Raw genomic sequence first — 11,782 nt, 5'->3', positions numbered from 1 at the left:
GAAAATGAATGCTTATATTTGTGCGTTCTTACTGCCTTTTCACGGTCAGATCATTGTCATGTGAAATAATGAACTGCGGGGCTTTTATGGGATTTTTGGGTATTTAGATGATCAATTGCGTTAACATTCCCATCACAAGAATAACAGAATAAATCTAATTTTTACAATATGGTCACAAAACGTATGAATGAAGAAACGCTGTTCTTGCCACAAAAACACAAAGGCGGAATCCCAATCAGACAGTTGAAGTGTGTGTGTTTTTTGAAGCAACGCTTGAAGCATAGGATTTTATATTGCTCAAAAGTGTGGTAATTATCACCACCGGTTCGAATTGCAGCCTTTTTAATTACCAAGTTATAAAATAAAAATAGTATAAATCAATTACACCATTCTAGATAATGTACTAAATCTATGTAAAATTGCATTAATAGACCCTTTTCGAAATTCAGTCTGGCCACTTTGATCACTATCATCATCTGTGGAACGGCATGTGTGCCATACCAATGGCGGCCTTCTAGTGACTGATAAAGGAAGACGTTGAAAATGCTCCTAAGTGGATGATGCGAGGCCTGTACATTCGGGGGGTCAGTACGACGCGACGTAGGAATGGAACACAAGAGCAACGTAAGCGTTTATTTCTAATAACTGAACAATCTGTGGGCGGCACACAATCGGATTTGAAGCACTTTGGTGTATGGAATTTTCTCGAGGCATCTGAGTCGGTTTGAGCTTTGTTCTGAATGCAGGTTCTTGGTCACCATCGAACTGAAAGTGATCGAGAAAGAACTCACACTGAACAATTCCTTGCGTGCCGTTGACTTGCGAAAGTGACGGTGCCGATACATGTTCATTTCCGCCATTGATATGGCAAAACCTGAACTGCTTTACGAGCCACCAGATGGCACTGAATTTCGGAAACGGTCTATTGTGGGTAAAGCATATGATGCTATCAATGTCGCGACTTTTGACAATCGGCAGAACTTCCAAAGTCCCAGCCATTATCTTTCAAGACGAAATGCCTCCCTCCCCTCAAACAAACAAACAAACAAACAAACAAACAAACAAACGAATTTCGTTTTTTTTTTTAATTACCGACCTTTTCATAACATTTAGCTACTTTCATTTTTACGCACCGTTTTTTTGCAAATCTCAGCCTTGCTAGTTTGACGGAACGCCTACCTACTTGCACGTCTGCTCACTGCAGCACGTTTCATTGTCGTTGGAAGCCCGAGCACGTGACTCTAACGTAAACGGACATCGCTTGCGTTTGCTTCTATACACAATACTAAAACTATCTAGTAAGGGACGATCCCATACCGGCTGCAGCAGTACATTGGGACAGTGAAGAGTGTTGTTTGCATTCGGAAGTGACACTTCGCGAGCCATAATCGCGAGCAGTTCCGCCATGTCCACTGAGCAGGAGAATTGGGGGACCCTCACTAAAGCGCTTCCCGTTTCCGCCGCGGGAGGGCGAGCCGCGAGCTGGAGACGCAAATAGCGTCAACGCGTTACAACCGAGCCGTTCGAAGTACCCGTGGGGTGACGAGCATGTGGCTGGCCCAAGGAGCACGTAGCTTCCACAACATTGTCAGCTTAGGGGTGAATGGGCTGGGGACAGCAACTTTTGTCCAAATTATGAGCGACTGGCTCATCTTCTAGGGGGAGAATGGCTTTATCCGGGTGCACAAACGAGGGGGTCCGAGAAAGAGGGAGGTCACTCCTTTCCGTCTTCTTGAACTGGTTGGTTCAATGCGCGATTTGTGAGTTGAGGAGGAAAGCTAAGAAGAAAAATGGTGAAATTCCAAAGAGCGGCGCTGCTCCGATGGAGCTTGCTACGTCATGACTACGTAGCAAGTTCCCCATCGTTGCTAGATTACATCCCAAATAGGCTCCGCATGCATCCACCAGGTGCACATTGAAAGATCGTTTAATTAGCTTCAAAATTAGTTTGCTTGTGCCTTTCAACGCATGCCTTGTGTATTTGAGATTACGCTGCAACATGCAACACATTAAAGCAATTACCTGATCGCTGGAATTTCGTTTCTCTACCCCTTTAAGGTAACAGCGAAGGGCTGTTAGTGTTGAAGAATAACATGGCCGCAGCGTTCGACCTGCACGTCTCCGTGACCTCGGTCCGGCTCTTCCCTTCTAGGGGCGTGTCCCCTCTTTTATAGGCTCTCGCGCCTATTCTTCGTTCGCTGTTGTGCGCCTTGGACGTTGTCCAGTTTGGGCGCTCGGCAGCGGCATCTGGGCGTAGTGGCAGACTCTGGCTCCCACAAAAATTATCATAAAGTTTGCCGAATTTCATATATAGCAATATAAACTCTGTAAACTTCGAATTGTGGAAATTGGAAAGTTTAGTAGACGTAAATTGGATAAATGCTCTATCATTCATTAAAAGTAAAGAATATTACTTCTGAAAAAAAAAAACAATAGTTTTAACTTGTGAAAATAGCATAAAATGTAGCTTACATCTTCGACAGCAACTACATCTAGGGCCTATAACTGGTACCATAGATATGTTTGAGCTTTTAGTTTCAAGCGGGGATAGACCGCACGGCCGGCAGGACGTGGCCGGCTAAGCAGAAACATGACGCCGTCGTTCCTCTCGCTTCAAGAACTGAAGAAGTGTTTTAAAGTCTCGTGATGGCAATCGAGGTAACCGACAACTACCGCTATGAAATCTGGTAGCGCTAGCAGCCAGATAAAGATTGTAACAGTTTTAACTTGTGAAAATAGCATAAAATGTAGCTTACATCTTCGACAGCAACTACATCTAGGGCCTATAACTGGTACCATAGATATGTTTGAGCTTTTAGTGACAACATTCTTGAACGGTAGAATTTACGATCTCAATTTTTGCACGTGGAATGAAGCCTGCTAATAAAACATTCGACTTTTCCCCGCTTGAAAAACTATGTGAAATCGCAGAAATCGCAGAGTCCTTGCCTACTCGAGGCATACTTTGAGGCTACGAAGCCTTCAATATGACGTGGACAGCGCAAAACGCCTGATAACGGAATTTATTGTTTCTTTCCTTACATCACGCAAAAGGTGCGGCGTAAAGCAGTGGATGCCCAATGATTCTGGTTCTGCCGAGAATTGCATGGCAACAGTGCATCTTGCTTTGTTTAAACTTCTTTGACTTCCATTCTCGCACTATTCAAAGTTTGCAATTAATGCCGACACCGTGCTTGTCAAGAAAGCAATTAGGAAAATTGCATCGAGAATGTGGTACTACATTGAAGAAACTACTAATCCGCCTGCGCATTTGTGAAAGCGACATCGCTGTTGCAAATGGCCGGGCGGATCCGATAGCTCAGGTTGCTTAAAACCTCGACGGCGAAAATGCAAGTTGACACGGATAACATGACAATCCAGAACAGGAGCAGGTCCTTGAAATCCGAGAAGGAGATGTTTCCGTCGCTGATGGTCTGACCGCAGCCTTGCCAGTGGCCTGACGAATCTTTCCACCATTTTGCCACCAGGCCAGAATCACGGAGCCACAAAATCCTTTGAAAGAAAATGAAAACAGGTCACAAAGTGGTGCCAGTGTACTTGACATCAGTTATTTTGCCAGTGCGTGAATCTTCATAAAAATTGTATGCTTGGATGGCTTTAATAGTTGCAGTGCCTTAGAGTACATGAAAAATAATACCAACATGTGCTCTCAAGAACAATTATTTGGGCTACTCTATTTTGAGTTGAATTGTTTTACTGCTTGTAAGCCATGCTTCTTTTATGCAGCCTATGCACTTCAGGAGCGTTTGGAGACTTAGTAGGCAGTAATTATTACCGCGATATAGAGATCCCTACAAAGCACACGGGCTAGTGTCGAAGCCCATATTTAGCTATTGAATAATGCACACTGTCATCAGAATGACTATTAAAAGGAATCGCAGCGGATTGGTTTTATGTGTCTTTTTACCTCTTCCAAGTTTCCGGTTTGTAAGTAATCCATTTACAATAGACAGTGTCTTGAGTGGTTTGTTGGTGAACGTGACAGCACTGAGACGTGCTTAATGGAAAAGCTGGCTCTAATGTAAAAAAAAAAAATAAAGTAAAATCCATTAGTGGATTTTTAGGGGAATGCGTTAGCATGATCCTTGTGAAACGATATACGCGTCTTTCTTTGGGAAACGCGAACGCTGACCCCTTCACTCCTCTATTTTGGTTTTCTCTTTTGGTTTTATTCTTTGCTTCCTCCATTTTTGCAGCCCAAGGGTCATGTGCTAACGCATTCCCTAAGAATTCCACCAATGGGTCTCACTTTAATTTTTCTCACCGCTTTCTTGCGCTCTGTCTGTCAGAGTACGTCGACGGCCTTGAATACCGTCATCCATTTCACGCGTGTAAAGAACCACATTTATACCACTCTTGGAAGGAACCGCATCTATATCAGTCGTGGAAGGAACCGCATCCATCGTTTTAACTACACACACATCACAGCCCACCCACCGCTACGTCGGAGACCCAGAGCGGCACTTAGCACGCTTCCATTTTACCGCGCCGCAGCGCCTCCTCCTCTCTGCCTTCGCGCCAGCTGTGGGACGCTGCTTTGACGAAGGCGAAGGCGAAAACGCCTGTTTTTAAGAAAACCCTGCGGCGCGCCTGTCCGCTTGTCGGCTCCGTGGACATATAGAGAGGAAGATGTATAGGGTAACGCGCGGCGACGTCAGCGCATTGAACCAATAGGAGCGTCGCACGCGTCCCCACACTTTGTCCCTCCTCATTTTCTCGCCGGTGCTGACAAACTGACAGATACCGCCTGGACTTCGTCAAAACATGCGTTCTAATTCTAACGCATTAAGAATAAATCAACTTGGAGATTATTTTTATTTGCCACACACGTCCTTTCATCCCCAGCGGCTATCAGAGTTCGCTTGATGCTACTCTGAACAGGTATATTACAAAAGGGAATGACGTATATCCTTTTTCGGATTCAAGAAACATGCAAATGAAGTATAGGGAGTATTCACTGGCCGTCATAGCTGAGCTCGCTGCTGCTTCCTGACCACGGGGGAAGAGAGAGAGGGGAAAGATGCTTTTCTACGAATTTTGAGTGGCAAGTTAATCTTCTATAATCTTCTAGAGGGAGAATAGCGACGTTTGGGGAAGCCTGGGACCCACAAAGGAGAGTCCCGGTGATGAGAGGATTTCTTCTTCGCCTCTTCTCTTGCGGTTGCCCGAGAGCTGACCGGAAACTCTTTCCGGGCATGCGCTGTGAGCAGTTACCTCAAATATGGCGTCCAGTGAATACCCCCTATAACAAAATTAGAAAACACCAAATATGCATTCACGATGGATTCTAATAGTTTTAATTCAAGGTTGCAATATTTACTTTTTTGCACGACCCCCCCTCCCCCTCCTCCTCCTCCCCCCCTCCCCTCCACCAATTTTCCGCCCTGCAACCTTCCGTCGATGCAACCTTCTTTACAAATAATCCCGAGATTCGCCACAATCAGACTTACCTACTATTGATGGCTTGTTGCCTCTCCAGTGGCATCCTTTTGTTCAGGTAGAATACAGAGTTGAAATTGAAGGTGGACTCCTCTCCCACGTAGTACTCTCCTATCGTAGAATTGGCGCATGCAATCGTGGCCCGCGAGGCCGCAGCTGCTCGACTGAGGATGACCACAGCTTTGCCGAGAACGACTTCGCGCATCGAGGCCTCCGACAGCACGACGGCCGGTGGCTGGCTTCCCTTGTGCTTTTCTACCATGCGCCACACTTTCTGGTAGTATGTATCCCTGGAATCCTGTTCGAGAAAGCAGAAGACTGCTTGAGAAATCGTGTTGAGTATGTATGTTTTCGACTAGCACACTTCAGACACGTAGTGTCGAAAACGTGTTGTTTTTATTGTCGTAAAATTAAGCAAAGAAAACACTATTTTAGAATTGTTACGCGATGAGAAGCCCGTTGCCGTGCTGCGCGTTATTTTGGACCGAGAATTGCATTAAAAAACACAATTAATTCAAAGGTTTTGACAAATACTGAACTTTACTGTTCCAGTATATTAACAAACGCGTTTGAGCAATCAATTCAACAAACTGTTCTCCCATTGGACTGGAAGATAGGAAAGGTGGTACCCATTCACAAGGCTGGTGACAAACATTTCTCTCAATTATCGTCCGGCTTCTATAACCAGTGTTCGCTGCAAACTTCTCGAACATGTCCTACTCTCTAACCTCGTTAACTTTTAAGAATCAACAACTTTTTCAGCATTTCCCAACATGATTTTCAAAAAAAAAACATTTTGATGTGAGACGCAGCTTTTATCATTCACTCATGATCTTCATAGGATTCTAGACCAAAGATCGCAGGCGTACTGCATTTTTCTGGATTTCCTAAAGGCCTTTGATGAAGTGTTTCACAAGCTTTTGCTACTAAAACTTTCCAAACTTAACATAGACGCTAACGCTCTTGCGTGGATTGAATGTTTCCAAATTCAAACGTGACAATCAATTGTTGTAAATAATAGAAACTCCTCCGCTGTCACTGTTGTTTCCGGTGTTTCACAAGGATCAGTCTTAGGGCCCCTACTAATTTTACTGTATATTAATGACTTTCCGAATAATGTTTCCTCATCTATCTGTTCGTTCGCTGATGACTGCCTGATTTATCGAAAACCTCTGGAGTATAATGGCACTTCTAATCTCCAATCAGATGTTAACACTGCCTACCAATCCATGGTCTATGAGCTTTAACACTAACAAATGCAAGGCATATGAGTCTTAACACTAACAAATGCAACGCGATTCGGGCGTCTCGCCAATCGCATGACTATCCTAACAACCTCCTAAGTAATACCCAGTTAGAGCCAGTATAATAAAATTAGTGTTTATGCGTACATATAACTTCTAACCTGTGGCGTACAACTCATATTCAGCATATTTCTTCCAGGCTACATGTTAGGCTACATCAAACGCAATTTTTCATTAACCGATGTTTCACATAAGAAAATTATTTACAAAACTTTAATTCGCCCCAAGTTAAAATAGGCAGTTTTTGTCTGGGATACCGACCAAGCAACTCTTTCATCTACATTAGAAGCAATTTTCAAGAGGTCTGCTCGTTTTATCCTAAGTAACGACCACCACACCTCCAGCGCCACCTCTATAAAAAATGATATTTTAGTGACACCTTTATTCATTCGTCCAAACGTTTCTTGACTTTGTTTCATAAAATGCATTACCATAATTCTATACTACGCGACCCACTAATCTCACGTCCATTTTATGGTTCCTCTCGTCTGGATCATCAGTATAAAGTGGTCAACCCGAGTTCTATCACGAGAGTGTTTTGTTCATATTTCGTTCCTCGTGCATCGCAGGAGTGGAACTACCTTCCCGGATCGATAACTGTCATCACGAACACTGAGCTTTTCAAATGTACCATTACCAATCATTTTGCTGACGAGAGTGCCTAATATGCTTGTATTGACATAACTTTCCTGTTATTGAGTCTGCCAAATTTGTATTTTGTTGTTAGCTTAACCTGTTCTTGTTCTTTTCCCCTTCTGTAATGCCTTCGGGCCATGGGGGTACAGTAAAAAAAGATGAAAAAAAAATCTATTTGGGGAATTCATCAGTATCCTAAGGCGATTATAGAAAACAAGTCGTCGAAATAATTTATATTTTTTTTTCTGGATTTACATTCTGCTGCAACGTACCAAGGCATCGGCGTTAACAATCTTGATACTCAAAGAAAGGCAAACATCACAATATTCGATAACATAGGAAAACAAGGATGAATCACGGTCGTTTAACAAACTTTATAAAAAGTTATTCGATACTACTAAAACAATATTATTAGGTAGACGATTCCGTTCTTTACTTGTATTAACAAAAAACGACTATTTGAACATTTTAATTTTACAGTTGAATTCGAATATTTTTCAAGCGTTCTTGCGTTCACAAGGGAAGTACCAAAAATAATCGGACGATAAGATATAGTTTTTCAATTACACTGTAAAAGAAACTGTTGACATTACTATAGATTTACATTCAGAACTAAGGATTCTCTCACGCGTATTGAGGACACGACGGCGCTTCCGGCCGGAAGGTATGGCTTCATCCCGGGCCTGAGGGACAGGTCTCTGATACTGTCGATGCGGTCGGCCTCGTTTTGGACCATCATCATGGCCTTCATCTGACCCGCGAAGCCTGTCGTAAGGATAATCACAACCAGCCAGAACGACCCTACGACGATCCGTGCCGAATCCCGCTTTGGGGTCGAAGGAGACGCTGAAATCGAATGAAGAAAAATAATCGAAAGGAATATCAGTTAAAAACTTCTGTTAAGTCGATACATGGCTGGTGCTCAAGAAAATATTTATCCTTGACTAAAATAACTAAAACAAAGTGTGTGGTTTACAGTACGCGTTGGAGCGGCGTGGTCCAATCAGGCGACAGTCAAGATAGCCAACGAACCAGTAAAAGTGGGGAAAAAGACAGAGCACGGCATCCTAACCGAGCAGTTACAGAACAAGAACAAGAAGCGCAGTCGCACAAACAGGAACCAACTTCAACATGACTAGCTTTAGTTGAATGCAGCACGGTTCTTATATTTTGGTCACAGCTTACAATAATCAGTGAGTCCTGCAAAATTCTAAGATCTCATTCACTTGAGCTACGTGTAATTGACGACTAGCGTACTTCCGTATGTCCTACACAATTTTAAGACCACGTTCACATGATTTATGTGTAATCAAGGACTAACGTACTTCCGTATTACGAACAGTGACATCGAACACCTGTGCTCCATTTGGATGAAATTTCAATCGTCGGGGGATTGCACTTTTCCTCCCCTCTGCGGAATGCTAGCAAGGAGGACATGGAGGCTTGTCAAAACTAGATAAGACCAATATTTTACCAGTACGTTGAAGAAAAGGTCCTAATATTCTGTGTACGTGTTAAGGGGTTGCAGTTTCATGGGGGTTCTGCCTTGACGATGAGGGGTTTTCATTTTGTGTTACTTCGATGTTTTGTCACGCTACCATTTGAATCATCTGCAGGTTCATGCTGAGTGTCACCCCCCCTCCCCTCTCACCCATGAAAATTTCTAGATTGCTGTGAAAAATTACACCTCTTTCTTCTCACCGAATTAACGCTCTTCTCATAATCAATTAAAACAAACGTATGCTCTTAAATTTGTAAACAATAAATTACAATACATTTCGATAGACGACGCTACGAGGTATGGGACGAATCATGCAGCGACGAAAGCGCAAGTCAATCGGTCTTTTATTTTTAAGATTGGTACAGCGATAATAGAACACGTACAGAAACAAGACGAACCCCCTCATGCATGGTGCTCTATTTGAGGCTGTGAGATCTGTCTCACCAGTTCGTAGCGTCGGCTGCGTTTGGACTTAGGGAGAAACAAAGTACTGTAATAGTTAGAAGCCTCGGTGCCTTCTCTCGCGAATATCGTTCTTGATTTTTTCTGAAGAGATTTAGCTCATTATCTGACGCCTCTGCTTTGTACGCGCTTCTTTACTCCAGTATATTGGAAAGGAAAAACGTGAGTACTAAAAGAAAAATGTTGTTTTTTGCAGAGAACATGAGTTATCACCATGCGCTTCTTTTTTGGCAATACATTCATAAATCAAATCAAATTGTCACTTCCCTACCTTATTATGAAGGGCATCACGTTTTATTTATTGTGCAATATCTTTAGACCCTAAATTTGATTCTTCATTAACGGCGGAAAGCAAATATCCTTTTAACTAACAATTGCTTTTAGCCATGGGCGCATTCTCAACACCACTACCAACGACACTTGAACAGAAACACTGTAGATCTAACCTAAAGCTAAAGGTAATTTATCAGTGCCTAGCTGCACTATAAAGAAATTGAACTAGACGTTTAAAGCTCTAATTAAGCGAATTGGTTTGATCGGCCGTTAACTCCCCCGTTAGAACTTCTTACATGGCCAAGATGTACGCGCATTAATACGTTGGTGCACTTCGCAATGCGATGTAATGACCTATTTTATCCATACAAGGGAAACAACGTTGTGTAAATAGAATTTGTAAAAAAAGCGGCTCTCGTACCTTCTGTACAGGTGTTTTCAATGAACGTCCACAGGTGTTCGAAGAACGTCGACAAACACCTTAAATAATGCCCTGGTTGTTTCCATGAGTGGACAATGTCGCTGAGTGCCCATGTGATGGTTGATAAGATCATGACACAAACGAAGCAGGTCCATACCTAAGGCGACATTGAAAGGAGGTTTCAAAAGAAAGATGCGTAACTGCCTTCAAGTTTTAGCATGTGGCTCTGTACTCACAACGCAGCACCTTGATAACAACCCATCAAAAACGGTTATTTGATTTGGTTTTTTAAATGGCGTTTCCAGAAAGTTTTACTACCGAGATAGATGGGAGCTAGTCCACGCACAATACGCGCTAGAGAAATGTAAGTTTGGTCTGCAGTCAGTCTGAAGTCACTAATGGCAATCTCCAATCGTCGTTTTGGCGCGCTATAGGATCTACATTTGTGGAGTGCGCGTCTGCCGATGGGCGGGTGAAATTAACACGTTCGACTTCAGTTCGTCGTTTTAGAGCAGCGCTGGCTTCAGGTCCGCCCTGGATTCCGAGAAAACCTGCTCCGTCGAAATCAACGAATTCGGCCGGAACCCAGCTTGTAGCTCAGTGAGGCTGACCAGGACGGGACGCACACTTTGGTAATTATTGGCAATTTTTATTGTTTATATCACTTCGCGTGTGGTGGGGCGTTGCTTCAAGAGAGTCCAGGCATAAAGCGCAGTTCAAGAATCACCACGGGAGGGCATTCACCAGGCGACATCAATTGCGAAAACTCACAAAAAGTATTTTCTCTAGCTCCTCATTTTGTCATGTTGTATTTCGAGCGTTAAGGCCTAAGCGAGGAAGGAGTGTCACGTACGTTCTGATAATTACAGCTTTTTTTTACGAGCATATCAATTTGTTTTCTGTTCGTGGGTTCTTCCGAACCCACGAACGTTTCATGCCGCTTGGTACAAACCCGAGCTGAGATCGGTAAAAAAATTGCGTGTTATGGGTTTCACATTTGCCTTGATCATGATAATAAATTTACTCAGCACTGTCAGTTTGCAGTCTTTACTTTTTTTTTTTGTTTTATTTCATTTTAAAAACACCTTTGAGATTTTGAACATTTTAAGATATCCGGAGGCGGCCGGCGTAATGCTTAAGCATAAACATATGCGACCAGCAGCGTATTTGTTGGCATTCCGATCATTCGAAGCCATCTTGCGGCGCTCTTTTTTTTTGAAGAATGCATTTAACTCTGCTGTGCTTCACGTGGAACATGTGCTCTGAGAGGGTGAGAGCACGTGCTTTTCGGAAGAGTGGCGTTAGCCACTCCTCGTGCCGCTCCCGAAGGTGGGGTAATCTTCTCCTTACGGATTCGGAGGCAGAACGGCTCGCCGTGAACCGTGTGCTCCAGTGAGGGTTTAAATCATTACATAAGAAATGAGGATTGGAAATTTTCGTACACCAAACCTCACAAAACAACACGTTTTGTGAGGTTTAGTTTCAAATTAAAAGAGGGCGGCTAACCCGTTTGATGTTTTATTTATATGTTAAGTGAGTGATCGTTTTCATTCCTATCTTCTATTCACCAACATAGCAGACGTCAGCAAGAGTATTACATCCACCATGAGAGTACAATGGGTTACTCACGACCTAATAATAACAAGCTAACAAGCTTCAGTGACTGGCACTTTTAGAGAAATAGGTACCTAAGACGATAGACACGAAAGAGAAGGAGCATGCAAA

At 43.1% G+C, this 11,782-nt stretch overlaps 1 protein-coding gene across 1 annotated transcript; it reads right to left on the bottom strand.

Moving 5' to 3' along the window:
* Nucleotides 1-3,254: 3,254 nt before the first annotated feature.
* Nucleotides 3,255-8,466, bottom strand: LOC121047894. Its single transcript, XM_040503560.2, has 4 exons — nt 8,433-8,466; nt 8,029-8,246; nt 5,472-5,758; nt 3,255-3,513 (listed from the first exon to the last, which is right to left on the bottom strand). Exons 1-4 carry the CDS (start codon nt 8,464-8,466, stop codon nt 3,255-3,257), a joined length of 798 nt encoding a protein of 265 aa, XP_040359494.2.
* Between the last annotated feature and the right edge of the window lie 3,316 nt (nt 8,467-11,782).

The sequence above is a fragment of the Ixodes scapularis genome, unplaced genomic scaffold (genome assembly GCF_016920785.2).
Source record: "Ixodes scapularis isolate PalLabHiFi unplaced genomic scaffold, ASM1692078v2 PGA_scaffold2__306_contigs__length_199485367, whole genome shotgun sequence".
Lineage (NCBI taxonomy): Eukaryota > Metazoa > Arthropoda > Arachnida > Ixodida > Ixodidae > Ixodes > Ixodes scapularis.
The sequence above is the reverse complement of the archived record's forward strand: the minus strand, read 5'-3'. Positions and strand labels throughout refer to the sequence as shown.